Source organism: Maniola hyperantus, chromosome 9 (genome assembly GCF_902806685.2).
Source record: "Maniola hyperantus chromosome 9, iAphHyp1.2, whole genome shotgun sequence".
Taxonomy (NCBI): Eukaryota; Metazoa; Arthropoda; class Insecta; order Lepidoptera; family Nymphalidae; genus Maniola; species Maniola hyperantus.
The window spans coordinates 10,446,933-10,466,038 of NC_048544.1; the positions used below are offsets into that span (position 1 = coordinate 10,446,933).

The window sequence follows — 19,106 nt, forward strand, 5'->3', positions numbered from 1 at the left end:
TTTGAGTAAGTCGTGGAATAAGATTGAAGCAGTTGCATTATTGACATTATTTTTAGTCTCAAATTAATTTCTGTGTTTTAATAACGGAATTGTACAGAAGTGTCGTTATAATAATATTATTTATGTATTATTATAGTTACCAACACATAATAATGTGCGAATACAATAATATAATATCCAACACCATAAGCAATGTATATTTTTGATGACTTGTAATAACATGAACAAAAACCTCAGAAATATATATACAAAAGTTGCAATTTATTGATTCATTTGGTCACAGAACTTGAAAATGTGACCGGTTACTGCGCAAGTTCATTTGAGTATGCAGATTGTGTGCGAGCTGTACTAGAGCAGTATATACTGTACTTTGTAGACTACGCAATCGTCTTAAACTCGGTGGCTTAAGGGCGCATTTAGAATAACTGCTCAATAAATTGCAATTTCCGTCCCATCCAAACCAATAAGTTGAGGCCAAATGAGTGTAACTTTTGTGAGTTGTGAGTCGTTTTTAGTTTTACAACCACGAAGAATTTGTAGTCAAAGCAGACTATGATCAACGCTATCGCGAAACTAAAAGTGGACTTTCGAGTCGACCGTCTGTGGCGTCAATGACGTCGCGGCAGAGCAGCAAATTAATGTACCTACTGCGCAAATGTAGGGAACGATATGCAAGCGCACGACACTGACGCCTGATAGGCGGCGTCAAACCAATGCCTGTCTGGCCCATCTGGCCACAGAGACAGCAAATTCTGAGTGGAGTCCATTTTGATATCACACACCACACATCTTATTTTCAATAAATTTTTATCTATACTATTTGTGGCTCCAAGTAAAAACTTCTATTTTATTAATTAAAAAAGTTTATTTGGTGGTTGTGGAACAAGCCCTAAATGTTGTTGACGTTACGTGACACAAAGAACGCGACCACAAGTCACAACTCACAAAATGACACTATTCCGCCTCACGCTAAAGGATATCCTTGATAAGATATCTTGAACAAGAGGGTATACTCACAACTTCCTTATGCCACTGTTTCGTTTCCAGGGCGCGTCGTCAGGCTCGGCGGGCAAGGGCCCCTGCACCGGCGCCTCGTCCTCCTCCGCGGCCGTCGTACTCATTGACGGCGATGTGTCTGAGCTGCTGCGAAGGGATAAATAAAAATGTTAAACGATTTTTAGGGTTCCGTACCTCAAAAGGAAAAACGGAACCCTTATAGGATCACTTTGTCGTCTGTCTGTCTGTCTGTCTGTCTGTCTGTCCGTCGGTCTGTCAAGAAACCTACAGGGTACTTCCCGTTGACCTAGAATCATGAAATTTGGCAGGTAGGTAGGTCTTATAGCTGACATTAGGGAAAAAATCTGAAAACCGTGAATTTGTGGTTACATCACACACAAAAAATTAAATTGTGGTCATGAACTAAAAATTAGTATTTTCCATTTTGAAGTAATATAACTATATCAAGTGGGGTATCATGTGAAAGGGCTTCATTTGTGCATTCTAAAACAGATTTTTATTTATTTTTATGCATCATAGGTTTTGAATTTTCGTGCAAAATGTCTAAAAATACGAATGTAGTACGGAACCCTCGTTGCGCGAGCCTGACTCGCACTTAGCCGGTTTTTAAAAGTAAAATGATTTTTATTTAATTATCTTTCCAAATATATAAAGGACTGACTGACTCACTGATCTATGAACGCACAGCTCAAACTACTGGACGAATCGGGCTAAAATTTGGCATGCAGATAGCTATTATGACGTAGGAATCCGCTAAGAAAGGATTTTTAAAAATTCAACCCTAAAGGGAGTGAAATAGGGGTTTGAAATTTTTGTAGTCCATGCGGACGCAGTCGCGAGCGTAAGCTAGTAATGAGTTTTAATCCTCAATCTTAAGCTTTACTAAGGGTAAACTGTACTTTTGACATGACAGTTGACACATACCTAGAGCAAATATTATAGTGCAAGTGCGTTCTCAAAATGTATGCATTATAGCTTCCTTTCTTTTTTAACTCTTACCTGTCAGGCAATGGCTCAGCTTGCAACGCCTGCAACTGTTCCTCCGCGCGATTCAGTTTTAACTTTAACTCGTTCCGCTCGTGAAGTATGGCACGCATTTCGCGGACGCTAAATGTCGGTTTGGATGCTTGGTCCTCATCGTCGCCACCTTCGATGATGGCCACGCCGCATGAAGTGCACTTCTGGAGCAAATGGTTAATCTTGAATATATAAAAGAAAATGGTGACTGACTGACTGATCTATCAACGCACAGGTCAAACTACTGGATGGATCGGGCTGAAATTTGGAATGCAGATAGCTATTATGACGTAGGCATCCGCTAAGAAAGGATTATTGAAAATTCAACCCCTAAGGGCGTGAAATAGCGGTTTGAAATTCGTGTAGTCTACGCAGACGAAGTCGCGAGCATAAGCTAGTAGATAAATAAAACTACTTAGTGCTGCCGCCCACTGGGCTACTAGTGGCGGCCACTTAACGCGACCACAAGTGGTTCACAGTCACTAGACGCAGCCACCAGTCGCAGGCACTGGGGGCTGGATGCAGCCACTATACCCTATGACTTTCCCGTGATGTTCTCAAAGGTGTGTGAAGCCTACTTATCCGCACTTGGTCATTCTGAGAGGAGACCCTTACTAAGTAAGTAGTGAGCCAGCAATGGGTTGATGATGATGATCATGAAAACAGATGTACCTTGTTGTGTGCATCGGACTGCTGAAGCGTGGTGATGTCCCTCTGTTGGGACTGAACTATGGCGCCCAACTCCGTACGTTCCTCGCATACCAAGCGCATCTGAAATAATTTACATTGATGTACTTTTTAAGTTCGACGACGATGACGCAGGGTGAGATCTATAGAGCGTACTCTGCTTTAGCTTAGACTTAAGACAGAGTTAAAACGAGACAGAGCTATATCTCTCATATAAATCTGTCTCGTTTTAACTCGATCTTTAGTCTGAGCAAAGTCGAAGTGCGCTCTATAGATTTCAGCCTTAGACGGCGACTCAAGACACAGTATAATATCTGAACACCTATACCTGGTACGCAACAGGTCGAGATCGCAATTGGGGCATGAGGCGGGGGGAAACGCCCCGCACGTCAACCGTGCTCGCCCGCACCGGGTTAGCGCGGGAGCTGTGCGGGTGTGCGGGGCGTTCCCTCCCCGATTGCCATTTCGACCTGTCACGTACTAGATTTTTGAAATACCTAAATCTATCTGAATGTTGCAGGAATCATCTATTTGGTACAGACATAGCTTGCATCCCGTATACAAGTATAGGCTACTTGTTATCCCGGAAAATCATAGAATTCCCACGGGATTTTCAAAAATCTAAATCCTCACGGACGAACTCGCGGGCATAGGATGATGATGATGATAGCAATAATATAAAATAAAATACCTGATTTTGTAGTTGCTTATGCTTCCGTCGGAGGTCGCGGCTGACCTGCGCTAATTTCTCCACTTGACTCGTCAACTGCAACCCATCCAGAATAGCCATGTTAAATAAAATACAACTCTCTAACCTACAACGAATACTGTGCTTGAAAACTCCACTGCAGAGTCATTAAAATTTTAAAATCAAATAGGTAAGTAAATAATATGCGCTTTTATATTTATTTTTATGAAGGTTTGGCGATCACCTTACTAATAATGTATACGCAATACGCATACGTATAATATGATGTACTTATCGTAGAGAATAGAGATAATTGTGTACCCCTAGTACTAGTTTGCTCGAAAACTTTAAATTTTTTCGTGAGTCTTCAATATATTATACTTACTTATATTAAAAAGAGAAGTCATGACTCACTCATCGACTGACTCATCAACGTTCAGCCCTCTATAATGTAGCCAAGGAACAAGATTGGATTTTTCGAAATTTCCACGGGATAGGAAAAAAAGAGAATTTTTATTTTCGCCGAGCAAAGCCGCGGGCTTTATGATATAGTCGTAGTTATAATATTAAAGTCGGAAAGTAATAAAGTCGGAGTCAAATGGTCCTAAATCTCTATATTTTAAATTCGTACATTTTGTACAGACTACCGATTATAATTAACAGTTTTTGCTGTAGATGAAATCGTATGGACACTCGACATCAATTTTCGATTTCAATAACTATAAAAACTCGTACTAGGGGTCAGTGTAAATGGATTTGATACGAATGTAAGTTTAAAAGACAGCCAGATATTGGTGTTAGCAGATTAGATACGTCAATCTTAAAATTATTCCGTACTTATTTGGCGATAATAAAAAAGGCCACCCTCTTATACTAAGCCTATAATAGATCACATGAGTCATTCAAATTGATTGTGGTAAGGATTTTTTCCTAGCATAAAATATGGGTGTGGCATATTAACTTATTATCTATGTAAGTACTATTTTTAATTAATTTTGAAAATTCAATAACTAGAAACGATTTCGGGTCAAAAAAATTGTCACGCTCAGAATCTGTATTATTATCTGTATTATTAGAAATTTATTATGTCACACCACGTCTCCGAAACTCGCCACTTCTGTATAAACTGCGCCTAACAGCTTATTAAATTTCTTCGAGCTCCAGACCACGCTAATTGATTTCATAAACGAAGGTCACGATTTTTGTGCCGCAAATTCGCCAGTCGCGCTCTGGTTACGGTACAATAGACTTTTCACTCGACTAACTTACAATTGAAATAATCGAACAAGACGTAGAATAAAGTAATTACTAATTACACAATAATATCGATAAAATTGTACGTATTGTATCGATTATTGTAATGATTATTTTTTCGTATGTTTATTGAATTAGGTGAAAACTTTAGGTATGGTATGCCTAGGGAACTAATAGTTAGTAAAAAGTAGACATAGTTAATAACTATGTCTTCTTTTGTCATGGCAATATCATAACCTACACACAAGCAACAAGACACGAAGTTTCCAAAATAGAGCTGTCAATTATTACCATTCGTATACAGGATGTAATCAGAACGCTGGAAAAAACGAAGACAGGTGATAGTACTGATGATTGCTGATATTATGATACTACAAAAAAAACGCGAAAAAAAATATCCTATAATATTGTAAAAGTTTACGATATATTGCAAATAAAACATCTGACTGACGCTACAGGTCAACAAACAGGACACTCGGAGTTAAAGCCGCGTCGTAGGCGGGGCATTGACCCGAGTTTGGCACGCTATATATTGCGGCTTTGAGAATACTAAATCACTAAAACTACAAATTGAGGAAAATGGTTATTGGTATTGGATCGTGTTTAGGTAGGTAGTTTAACAATAACACAGTGACACCCTGTATATAAGCTGTTTAATAAGCTGAGCTAATTCCTAGTTCCATGGTTCAAATCGTACCTCAGGCTGTATATTTTTATGATGAGTTGGTCACGAAAGCTGATAGTGATTATGGTAAGCAATCAGAATACATACCTAATTACAATCAAAATAATCCATACTTCCTCCATACTTAATATTATAAAAGCGAAAGTGTGTCTGTCTGTCTGTCTAGCCTTTCACGACCCATCCGTTCAACCGATTTTGACAAAACTTGGTACAGCGATAGCTTGCATCCCGGAGAAGGACATAGGCTACTTTTTATCCCGAAAAAACAAAGAGTTCCCACGGGATTTTTAAAAATTAAATCCACGCGGACGAAACGAAAAATATAAAGTAACAAATATACGTTTATTCCTAGTTATAAGCAGAGATACACGAACTAAGCTTTTAAAGCCGCCAATTCTCTCTCAGCTTTCACTATACAGGCAGACTTCTATATACTGCTTTCACTATAGAAAGGTTTAATTTAACAGCGAAACCCGACTACGAGTATGTTTATAAATTGTCTTACCTTTACTTATCATTACTTATTAAATGATGCCCGTGATTTTGTCCGCGTGGATTTAAGTTCTTTAAATAACCGTGAGAACTCTGTTTTTCCTTAATGAAAAGTAGTCTATGTCACTTTCGACCACCATATCCATGGGGAACATCAGGTGGATCCTTTGATCTGTTGCTGCGTGGTTGAAGGACAAAAGCGTAAAAATAGCATGCCATCCCGCTGGAACAATCCGTTTTGCCGGGGTAAAAAATAGCCCAAGTGGATATGTTACGCTCCAGATCTTCAGGTAATTATAGTCTATATCCATGCAAAAAATCATGACGATCTGTTGTTCCTTTACGACGTGATTGAAAAACAACCCCTCAGACACACTTTAATATTTACCTACCAATAATATTAAGTAGCAAATAGGGATTCACGATCATCAACCACAACCGACATTATCAATGATAGATGTCGATAGATTTCAAACGTCATTTCGCTTTACGAAAGATTTAAAACACTCGGAAGCTTTTTTTAAACAGTTCCGGGCCTATTCTAATACTATCTATCATAAAACCGCTAGTTTGTTAACTGATAATAGATCCATCAGAAAGAAATCAAACACTTTCATGTATCGCATGCCACTATCTTTGGACGTATCTAGTCATGTGATGGATTTACTTTCAATGCCATTGCACTGTACCGGTATACCGCTACCAAGTACCATGTGATGTACCATGTGTAATTTATACGCAATAATTACGCATACCAATATTATAATACCCATACATTAATTAATTTACAATATTACATGGGCCTCATAAGAAAGCTCAGAGTCACTCAACCGGCGATGGAGAGAGCTATACTTGGGAGTTTCTCTACGTGATCAAATCAGAATTGAGGAGATCCGTAGGAGAACTACAGTAACCGACATAGCTCAACGCGGGTTGCGAAGCTGAAGTGGCAATGGGCATGGACGGACAACATCAGATGAGTCGCAGGGAGCCGCTGGATTCAGGCGGCGCAAGACCGTGGCGTGTGGAAGTCCCTACAAGAGACTTATGTCCAAATTTCAAATGACACAATTAAATTCGACGTTGATTTATTTATTCTGTATTTTACAGCGCTGAAAAATTCTTAAATCACCACCTTTATTTCGTTTAGGAACCGAGTACATGAATTTGCAGTGCCTATTCAACGTAGAAAATACCATACATCTGCTGCAGTTGCAATCTTGATTAAATATACGTCATGTTACATATCATGTCACATGCACTCGCCTAACGAGCGGTAACTGTTCGTCATAATAGCTTGAGGTGATTATGCATGCACACGAACCACCGAGCTCCGTCCCAACAAATGTAAAATTTTAATGCTGAATATGTATGCGATGCGGCAGAATATACTTACAGTTGAATAGACAAATGTAGAATAATTGCATTGACGAACGAATGTCATAAAACCGGCCAAGTGCGAGTCGGACGAAGTCGCACGAAGGGATCTATACTAATTCATACTAATATTATAAATGCGGAAGTGTGTCTGTCTGTCTGCTAGCTTTTCACGGCCCAACAGTTCAACTGATTTTTATGAAATTTGGTACAGAGTTAGCTTACATTCCGGAGACATAGGCTACTTTTATCCCGGAAAATTAAAGAGTTTCCACGGGATTTTTAAGTAAACTAAATCCACGCGGACGAAGTCACGGGCATCTAGTTATCTATAAAAACGGCAAAAAAATCACGTCTGTTGTATGGAAGCTCCCTTAAATATTTATTTTATTCTGTTTTTTAGTATTTGTTGTTATAGCAGCAACAGAAATACATGTGAAATTTTCACCTGTGAAAATTTCACTGTCTAGTGTCCTATCACGGTTCATGTAACAGACAGTCGCTTTAAAGAACATTTTTCAGAAGCCAATTTGATTTCTCCCCCTCTCTTTGGTCGTCGCAATCATGAATACGGGGGGACGCCCCGCACACCCGTGCTATCTCGACCCCCGATTGCCATCTCGACCTTTCGCGAACTATACTTGAGTTAGCGAAGTAAGAGTTAGTTTCCGGGGAAACTAAATTGACCACATCAATGAACTAAACTTCGAACTTCCGAGTTACTTACATATCGAATTTCTTGCCGATTCTTTAGAGTTTTGAAGTTTATTACAAGCTTACTTCTAAGATAAGAGTATTATAAACTAATCTTTACTATTCTTTATCAGGCCATCAGGCCGGCATGCAGACTTAGGTATCTAGATTTAATAGCACAATCACGCAAATAATCTTGAACTATGTATTTTAAAATGCTTGAGATAATCAGGAACAAAAATAACTTATCAGAACAGTTATCTAGTTGTTTTACCCATTTTTTTAACAAATATATTTGCAGAAAAATAACATGTACAACAAATACCTAAATAATAATTTGATCAGGGCACTTATTCCTAGTATCTTAAGTCTTTCTTTAAGGGTCAACGCATACCTACAGGCGGAGTGGAATCGGGAGAAGTCTTTTTGATAACAACTTAAAACCAGTTTTGTGTACTTCTTGTGTGTCTTGTGTGTTACATTTGGTACAGGAGGCGCGGCGCGCTAAGTGGCATTTGAGCGGGCCACACGCCGCGCCTCCACTCGCCGTAGCCCGGTTTCCATCTAAACATAGCAGAGAGATGTGTTCAAACGACCGACCAACTAGATTTTTTAAGATGACGTGATAATTTTTCACGTCATTTATTAAGAATCTGATTGGTCGACTGAACGCATCTCTCCGCTCCACTTAAGTGGAAACCGGGCTTCAAAAAAGACCACATCTAAGCTCGACATCACTCTGCCAGTGTACGTCACGCCTAAATGTTCCCATTGAATTATCGTTTTGGTCCAATCTGATATTATATTTTTGACGACTAAGTTCCCCTCGGTATTATCTGTGACCTTAAAAATACCTCTGAGAGCTTTATAATTTTATTTTTTCGTCGTCAGCGAAAGATCGCTTATCGGATTAAGAAGTACTCCTGTAATTTAAATTTTTAGGAAAGATTAATTCTCCCTTCCTACGCTTTGTAGAGGCCGGACAGCTAAGTTATCAGTAAGTTATAGTTCGTAATGTTAATAATATAACGCAAATGTAATATTACGTATACTTGGCCACTAGCTGGTAATCAGGGGCGTGCACGTCATAGAGGCATAAATGCACTGCTTACCCCAGTTGTAATAGCTCAATGCATATTTTTCATTATGACCTGCCAATAAGCAGGTTCCTAGCTAACTAATGACTACCCTGGCTTCAAACCTGTGCACGCCACTGCTGGTAATCTAGCGGGGATCTAGGATTTTTTCTATAATCTCGTGGACATTTTTTGATTTTTTCCGGAATAAAAGTAACCTATATCCTACTTCAGGATACACGCTCTCTACCTCAAATTTCGATAGTTTTTTTTTGAAAGATTACTAGCCATGTTAATTATGACTATGGCGTGCTTATAATATACTTAAGTGGAACGGGTGGGGTTTGAATCGCCGACCTTTCGGAATTCAGTCCGCTCCTAAAATGTTGAGCTATAGAGGCTCTAAATTTTGGTTGAGTGGTTGAGAAATGAAAAGGTAACAGACAGACATACTTTAACATTTATATTATTAGTATAGAATTATAGATTTGTTAACAGATAATCTAGGTTTTGATTTATTACCCAATGCTCTACTTTACTTTCACCTGTTATCTTAGCAATCGGAACCAGCAATAACTTAAACTTACATTTCAATATCGATTCATTATGCTCAACTAATTATTTTTTGATACTGGTAAGATTTTTAGTGTATGATAATATTATGATAATTATGTTCACCTTATAAGTAATAAAGAGTAGGTAAACGAAGGCGGCCAGAATAGCCCAAAATTAAAATAAATGTGATTATGTTGTAGTTTTAGAAGGGAAGGGTTTGTTGGGAGTATCCTAAGGGCCGTTAAGACCTAAAAACGGAATCTATGGCCCTAAAAACCCCCATAAACTTTCATTTACTAGGCTATAGGAAAATCTGTGTACAATATTACATGTTGATTGATTAAGGTATAAGCAAAATGTTTTCTAAGACAAAGGACTAATCTGAGGAAAACGCTATAAAAACTCTAACACCTATAAAAATGTATAACTTATGAAAATGTCAGAGTTATCAAATGACTTACCAGTCCTTGCTCCTATACCCTATCCTGTATACTTGTACGTCCCGACTCCCGACTAATAGGCGAAGACCTTTAGTATAATAAACATTTAGGTACCCTTTTGGATCAACCTTTTGGCTGGGGTTATTCGGTCGTTTCGACGCCACCAGATTAGCTAAGCAAAGGTGATGCGTGTCGTAAAATTTTAGGTCGTTCGTGTCATTCTCTTAGGTAAAAAGGTGATGTAATATACGTAATGGAACATGAGATCACCAGACTGGCGTTTATTTACTCTTGTATGTAATTAATAATTATACATGTTACATTATACACGATTACATTGGAAAAAGATTTTTGTGTGATAGTATATCTACTATGTATATTTATGTCTGCCTATTACACATTTGCTAACCAACACTCCGGTTTAAGAAATAACTACGTAGCGTAAACCCAAAATAAAAGATTTAAAGGTATTATTAATACTATGTGCAGACTGGATAGTGGACACACTCGATTAATTAAGAGCTTGCGTAATTAAGAAAAAACCATTTCACTCCAAATTTTATAATATCTTATGAGATGCAAGTGGTTATCGCATGATGTAACTATGAATAATTTAACAAAAAGTAAAAGTTAAATTGCAATTTACTAATGAAATATTCAGAACTATTTGAGCGGCGGAGAGCGATTATATAATAGTAGATTATTCAACATGGGTACCCCCATATTGAATGGTCTACTATTGTATATACATAATATATTCTAAGTAATGGAGTACTGTTCTGATTCCCAAGAAAATTCAATAATAACAGACTGCAGTGCTTATTACAGAAGTATTCCACGACTTTTAAAAGCTAACTGACATGTGTAGTATAACTAACTGTTTAAGACATTTTTTTAAAGTTGCACTTACAGAAGCAAAAAAATTATCACAAGCTAGGTGTATAAATAATAAATATGCTCTTAAACTCAGGTTCGAATTTCCGAAATTTTGAAGCTGTATAATAGGCTACTTGACTCATATCTAATTTTGTCCAACAAATGATTATTTATTATAGTATTTTGCTTAAGACAACGAAATATATCAATAACAATTATTAAAAACGCAGGATGGATATATAAATCCAATTTAAAAAAATACAATTTTTATTTTTATTTGAAACGCAGAAAACGCTGTCAGCCATGATGTGACGTCATTAAATATGTAAACAAAGAAATGTCATCCCTATGTCACGCGGGGACTAACGCAGTATCTATATATATAAAATTTAGAGTCCTGACTAACTTATATATCAACGCACAGCCTAAACATCTAAACAGCTGGTCCAAGATACATGAAATTTGGTGGGTGTGTTCTTTGTAGGTAAAGAGAAGGTATCCACTAGGAAAGGATTTTTTGAAATTCCACCCCTGAGTGGGTTAAATGGAGGTTTGAAATTTATGAAGTCCACGCGGGCGAAGTCACGAGCATAAGCTAGTTTTTATATATTTCTAAAAACTCATAGTAAACGTAAAAAAATATCGTTTTCTCTTTATAAATTGAATAAGTTATTAAGTAAGACTTACAACAAAGTGATCTTTGCAAAAATAAATTTGGGTTGAAGTTGTTAGTCATATAGGATCCCTTTAAGCAAGTCTTTGCGTGTTACGTATATTTATTTCACTGGGCACTCTAATTCACAACTTTCCTGTGGTCTTTATCGATGCGTTTTTTACATTCTTGGATGATACAATAACGATAATTACTATATTTTTCATGTAAACTAGTATAGAAATCATGTTTATTAAACTTTGGGAGGTTATGCTGTTGTTTACAAATGCATGACGTCAGAGCACAGATAATCTATCGGCCAAACATGGCCGACAGTGTTTTTACCTGTCTAAGAAAAATATATTTTTAAATTAAAGTTTTACGGTTTTTAGGGCGCAAAAAAATATAGTGTTTATTTTTTTGATATAATAGGACAAATATTAACCATTTAAGACCAACTTAAAAAAAGTGTCAAGTAGCCTATTATGTAAGATCGCATATACCTAATATTAAGAACTAAAATACCTATTGTAACGAAAATTCCGAATAGAATTTAATTTCATGAATATACGACAAGAGTAGTTACAGGGCGAGCGCTCGGGAGCTCCAATAATAAAGTTCGACAGTTCTATGTGTGAGGATAAAACTACTTTAAAACAACAAGATTTGGGTCTATTTTTCTCTGACGTTATAGCACAGATTACAGTAATCTATGTGTTAGTGTCTTGGTGGTTTTGATACTCGAAATCTATCAACGTTGTCGAGATGTGCAAACTCGTACTAAAGGTACCGATGAACTGAAGAAGCACATACACAAGAGACTAAAAGCCCAACTAACCGTAGTGGGTAACAAGACGTAATTTAAAAATATTAATAAACTCTACTGTCCTGCCAAAAAACGAACTAAAAAGTATATTTTTTTTCTAAAAATGGCGCCATACATCCTCCATATTGATTTTATTTTCTAAAATATAACCAGTGCCACTCGGGTAATGTAAGAATTCTAACGATACAAGTCATGGCATTACTTTTTACTCGACTGCCCAAAAAAGCAGCGTAACATTTTCAGGGTTCATGTATGTTATATGTATCAGAATCTTTATTTTCCTATAACTCCTAAATGCCTGAACAAATTTGGATCCTTACATCATCCCGAGTCATATTCCCGCGCGGGCGAGGGTGGAGCGCTAGAAACTACAAATAACTTACACTTTCAATAAGTTGCTGTTTCTCTTGCAGCTGCAGCTCCTGGTGCCGGAGGGTGGCCCTCTGTTTCTCGGCCGTGCTGCTCAATCGCGAGAGCACCTCTTGATCATGTTCCCGCGCGGGCGAGGGTGGAGCGCTAGTACCTATAAAACGTTATTCAAATTACAAAGTTTTCCTTTTTAGCAAACAACCGTATCATTGAACTTATTCTATTACTTATTCTACTTATATACTAACAAGGAAGCGAATCGCTTAGTACGAGTCCGTGGGATTTTGACTATGTTTGATTTTGACTATGTTTGATAGGTGCACAAATTTACTATGCCTCGCGGTCCGATAGTAAAACGAGGGGAGGAAATCGGGGTCCAGATAAAATAGTTCCTTAGCACACTCTATTATGTGTAGACAGACAGGCAAACTTGAACCGATCGATGTACTAAAAATTAAGGTTAGAATTGACCAACGATTGGTCCCAAATATGTCTTCTGGCGAGATGATCCAGCGAATGTAATGCATAACTTGTTATATGCGTGTTTAGAAAATCTCTATATTTGCACAAATGCGCTAGCATTTAGATCTTAAGAATCATCGATCAAACCAATCGAAAAACTGCTGAAGTGAATTTCAAACATTTTAAACTCAAATAGTTATATTTAGTATCTATTCTTTCAATGATAAAAAAATCAAGCAGCATCTTAAAATTCCTCACGGTTAATTCAATCAATTACTTAAGAACTACAACTTACCTGCCTACCTTTCTTATCTATCTATAATTTATTTATTACGTCTTCGTTATATACCCCAATATTTTTCTTATGTATCAGTAGCGTATCTTACCTAAAATATCGTTTTATTTGGCATAGCCTCTATATTTTACTATGAGCTCGTTTCTACAACAAACTACAAGGAAGACACGTAACATTTATAATATGAAGGAGCAACTTTGTTTCATGTTTTACGTTGTGTTTTTAGGGTTCCGTACTTCAAAAGGAAAAGCGGAACCTTTATATAGGATCACATCGTTGTCTGTCTATCTGTCGTGTGTGTCAAGAAAACCTATAGGGTACTTCCCGTTGACCTAGGATCATGAAATTTTTCAGATAGGTGGGTCCTTATAGCACAAGGGAAAAAATCCGAAAACCATGAATTCGTGGTTGGTTACATCACAAAAAAAATGTGTTCATGAACAAATAATTAGTTTTCTAAGTGAGAACTATACCAAGTGGGGTACTTATCATAATATGAAAGCGCTTTACCTGTACATTCTAAAACAGATTTTTATTTATTTTTATGCTTATTAGTTTTTGATTTATCATGCAAAATGTCGAAAAAAATACAAACATTTCTACTGATAAAAAAACATTTCTATTGATAACAATCAATAGAAATGTTTTTTTTGATATTAATAATAAACCTCTGCAAACAAAGTTAGTTTTGCGGTTCGTTAACAAAGGTGATTCTTACCGTTTTACATGTTCTGTAGTACGGAACCCTCGGTGCGCGAGTCTGACTCGCACTTGGCCGTTTTTTTCTTTGTTGCCTAAGTTTTATATAAATCCATGCTTATATACAAACTCAAACTCAAATTATTTATTCAGAATAGGTAAAATCTTACACTTTCTGATTGGCAAATTTTTAGAGTTCCGTACCTCAAAAGGAAAAACGGAACCCTTATAAGATCACTTTGTTGTCTGTCTGTCTGTCTGTCAAGAAACCTACAGGGTACTTCCCGTTGACCTAGAATCATGAAATTTGGCAGGTAGGTAGATCTTATAGCTGACATTTGGGGAAAAATCTGAAAACCGTGAATTTAGGGTTAGATCACACAAAAAAATTAAATTGTGATCATGAACAAATAATTAGTATTTTCAACTTTCGAAGTGAGTGAAATGATCATATGAAAGGGCTTTACCTGTGCATTCTAAAACAGATTTTTATTTATTTTTATGCATAATAGTTTTTGAATTATCGTGAAAAATGTCGAAAAAATACGACTGTAGTACGGAACCCTCAGTGTGCGAGCCTGACTCGCACTTGGCCGGTTTTTTATTTGTAAGATGATTTAGTGGTGATAAAAAAAAAATACGTACTTAAAACTAAAGCTACGAGCTACGAGCTATCCATACTAATATTATATGCGAAAGTGTCTATCTGTTACCGTTTCAGAGCCCAACTAAACTATTTTAACAAAATTTGGAGCCTCTGTTTCATCCCGAAGCTTTTTTGATAGCTTTCATCCCGAAGATGGACATAGGTTTTTTATCATGGATAATTATAGAGTATCCACAGGTTTTTAAAAACCAACCTAAATCATCCTGGACGAATTCGTGAGTATCAACTTTTTGGTACAGAGATAGCATGCATTCCGGAGACAACATAGACTACTTTTATACCGGAAAATCAAAAAGTTCCCAAGGGACTTAAAAATACCTAAATCATCCTAGACGAAATCGTGGACATTAACTGTTTGGTACAGAGATAGCTTGCATTCCGGAGACGAGATAAGCTACTTTTCATACCGGAAAATCAAAGAGTTAGCTACTACGGTATTTTTAAAACCTAAACCGCGAACGAAGTCAAGGCCAGGGCATCATCTAGTAAGTAGGTAAATAAATATTGGAACGTTTTGCACAGAAACGACACACGTTTCTTGCAATAAAACATACATTTCCACAACTCACCGTCCGCAGGCGAGTTGATCGTCCGTCGAAGGCGTTTGTTTTCGTCCTGGAGCCTGGACACTGCCGTGACCAGCTCGGCTGACTCCGTCCTCCATTGCTCCTCGATCGCTTCTATTTCCTGAACAATAGACAATACTTCATAGTGACGTGAACGACATGTATAGTCCGCGACAGGTCGAGATGGCAATCCGGTATAAGGTATGAGGCGGGGGGGACACCCCTTTCGCCCAGACCGGGTTGGCGCGAGGGCTGTGCGGGTTTGCGAGGCGTTCCCTCCCCGATTGACATCTCGACACGACAGGTGTCGAATTATAGACACAGTTTGGGAGACGTGTCCTAGTCATGACAACACCTATGAATGCGATTACTAATGCCTTTTTGTTTCCTCCGTGCCTCATGGAGCACATTGCCGTGGGTCTCAGTCATTATCACTAACATCTAATAGTAACTGTAAAACTTAAAAATCTTGTTCTCTGTCGAGTTGTATGCGGGAGGGTCTGGGAATTCACCGCATTATAAGCACAAGAAAACTCCTACCATTATGTGACTAATGGAAAGATTCGCATATCGCATCGCAGTTTTTATTAAACCCATGCCCATAGTTTTGTTTTACGCGTAACAGTTCTAATTCTCTATTTGCCCCTTTTATTTCTTTTAGATAATTTTAGGTTGTGTATTCAGAATGTATAAAAATCTGAAAGGCTATTCGACTGTCTTTCGGGCAGTACAACGGACGTCCAAACAAAGAGTAAATTCATTTAAAAGTAAACTCGTAGAACTCATTTTATTCAGTCAATTACAAAATTTGAGGCAATCATGCAATCAGTTTTGTGAAACTGCAAAATTTTCTGAAAATCCATTCTCTCTAAATCACCAGAGTTATCTACTTGTATGCGCATCGTAGTTTCATAGACAAGTCAGTACAATTACAACGTAAATCGATGAGTAAGTAGGTAGTACGTTAATCAGGGAAGCCTTTCATTTACCAGTTCGTAAAATTCGGAAGTGACATGACCTCTCTTAACCTTTTCATACCCAGAATTTTACGACAGGCGAGTAGGTAAAGTATTAATTATTAAAGTAATTATCATTCTTTCATTTCAATGAGTAATTTAAGTAATTAGCATATTTGATGAACTCAACAGTCAGGCAAGAATACACAACAGAAGTCAGAACAGCTATTTTATTTTATTTATTTAGCTAGAAACAAAGAGTTCTTTAAACTTACATCAACTCAGAGAATCTTTTGTAAATATATACAATACATAATATGTAGGTACCGACCCTAGAATAATAAATACTATAGAACGCTGATGAAGTTACTTTTGTATGAAAACCGCGCGAGCCACCTCGCACACTATCTTAAAGAATAGCGTATTCAGCAACACAGCCATCGCGACTCTACTATTGGTCAAAAAATTACAAGCAAAAATCGTCTGTATCTTCTTAACGGTAGGGTTGATTTTGAAGTACCATTCAAGTATTGTATTGCCAGCTATGATAAAAATTTGCACAATAAATATTTTCAGTTCCTAATATCATGTTCCAAGCGTTGATAATTATTGTGCTTATTGTGCAAACATCTGAAAAACATGTTTCACTATATAAAGTACATGTCGCTCGAAGTAATCACTTTAAAAATAATTAATTAAATTATTGTGAACATTTTTGTACGTCACTGGCAATACACAAGCCACTGACAAATAGTGATGTGTAACAATTGGAAGTCGATATCGATAATAATTATCAATAAGTCATAATTATTGGCTATCTTAAAGGGCAGTTAAAGATGGTATGGCATTGTTTAAATTTATTTACATACATGACGATTTCTAACAGACTTTCGAAAAAAAGGTTCTCAACTCGACTTATATGTATGTTAAATATCAGTATGTACCTACCTAAGTTACCAATCTTCTCACTTCAGCCGAGATCCTGTTCTTACGATTTCAAAATCAATAATGGTACCGGAAATGTCTATAATTCAGTCATTCTTTAGAATACCTAGTCAATCCATGATATACCCGTCTTGTTTTGGCAAAGTATAAAATATGCAATCTATTGTTGTCCATCATCATCATGATCAATCCATCGCCGGCTCACTGCAGAGCACGGGTCTCTTCTCAGAGTGAGAAGGGTTTGGTCGTAGTCTACCACGCTGGCCATGTGCGGATTGATAGAATTTATATAAGAATATTGATAGACTAGATAGTAAATAGATCAGTCTGTCAGTCAGGCCGGAGGAAGTCTTATTATATAAATAGATCTACTATTGTTGTATTACTACCTACTATAAATTATGCTATAGTACTTTAACAGTTACTAACTTATAACAATAGGTACCACAAGATGTTTAGCCTTTATTAACAAAAATACACTATCGATAAAATTATCGACACACGCAAGCCCAAAATTAAGAGCGTTGACGCGTGGGACCACTTCGCAAGTTCTTTGTTTGTTTGAAAATGAAGGAAATTTTTGTATGAATTTGTTTTGTTTGCTGGCCATCTTTTTTCCCCGACCGCAGCGATAATCCTTGAAGATACTTAGTGTATATCCCCTTATAGCAATAGCTTCTAATCTGCCTACAAGAATAGGAACAGAGACGGTATTAAAAGCCTTGGTGAGATCAATAATCACGCCTACTACTTTGTTCTTAGCTTCTATACGATTAACAATTTGATCAGTCAGAAGGTTGATGGCATCTTCTGTAGACTTTCCCTTCCGTAAACCAAACAGATTCTCAGATAATAATATGTTATGTCTATTCAAGAAGCTGGCTGGCTGGTTGTTCAGAATTTTCTAGATGACATTTGAAAGCATTGTTAGCACTGAGATAGGTCTATAATTTGTAATTAAGGTACTCCAATAAATTTTGTACAAATGTGACTTTAAGGATTTTTTTTCTGAAAGAAAACCTTCAAGCTCTGTGCACATGTGCTTTCGGTGGCTTTAGTGCCCACAATACAGTTCTTATATTCTTCTAAGTGACACTGTAAGACTATTCGTATGGACGTATTCGTATGGATAGCTTGGCCTTATGTTTCTTAGCATTGCTATGTCTATCTTCTCTTATTGTAGGCATTACGAGATACTCGTGTGTTTCCGATGTTTTAGTAAACCACTAAAACAAACGGGGCTTTGAGTATTTACCGTGTGAAAGACTGAGTTTTGATATCACTGTAGTTTTTGTATGTTAGAAATAAATGTCTTTGTTAGAAATAACCAGAGAATGTGTTATTATATGTGTTTTTGTGGTTATATGTTAACTAAAGACGCACTCAAAATCGTATAATTTAGTAAACGTCTTCCGCAAGAATAAGGATTTGATAGGATTATTATTTTTCAGTAAAATTAATAATTCATTAGCAATAGATCTTTAAAAAAGGCTTGTTCTTAAATATTTCAACCTTTTTATTCGTTATTACTCCTAATATCTGTAGCACTTCGCACATGAATAATTCCAAAAAAATCGGTAATTGTGTTGAACGCTCTTAACATTGTCAACCGATATAATTTTTCGAGATTATGCCTCGATCTACAAATATTTTAGTAGATTTTTATCTTATGGACGAAAGAAATTCCTTTATTTACCCGGACTCACATTTTTATTTCGCATACGACTTATAATTACAGTAAAACTCGGCATCTTTTCGAGTTTTGTACGGCAGCTCTAATCACGGTGACAATTGGGCAAAAATGGCCCATAG

General features: G+C 36.9%; 1 protein-coding gene across 8 annotated transcripts in view; it reads right to left on the reverse strand.

Moving 5' to 3' along the window:
- Rilpl (Rab interacting lysosomal protein like) overlaps nucleotides 1-19,106 on the reverse strand; it is a 33,030-nt gene that overhangs the window by 11,030 nt on the left and 2,894 nt on the right. For 3 of the 8 annotated variants that reach the window (XM_034972175.2, XM_034972169.2, XM_034972174.2), the window contains exons 2-7: nucleotides 15,382-15,514; nucleotides 12,719-12,858; nucleotides 3,413-3,487; nucleotides 2,707-2,805; nucleotides 2,017-2,198; nucleotides 1,018-1,143 (exon numbers count right to left, since the gene is read on the reverse strand). In XM_034972175.2, coding sequence (XP_034828066.1) covers nucleotides 1,018-1,143; nucleotides 2,017-2,198; nucleotides 2,707-2,805; nucleotides 3,413-3,487; nucleotides 12,719-12,858; nucleotides 15,382-15,514 — 755 coding nt within the window. Of the gene's footprint in view, nucleotides 1-1,017; nucleotides 1,144-2,016; nucleotides 2,199-2,706; nucleotides 2,806-3,412; nucleotides 3,488-12,718; nucleotides 12,859-15,381; nucleotides 15,515-19,106 lie in introns of those variants that run through there. The other 5 variants (XM_034972172.2, XM_069500672.1, XM_034972170.2 and 2 more) reach the window with 4 other exon arrangements.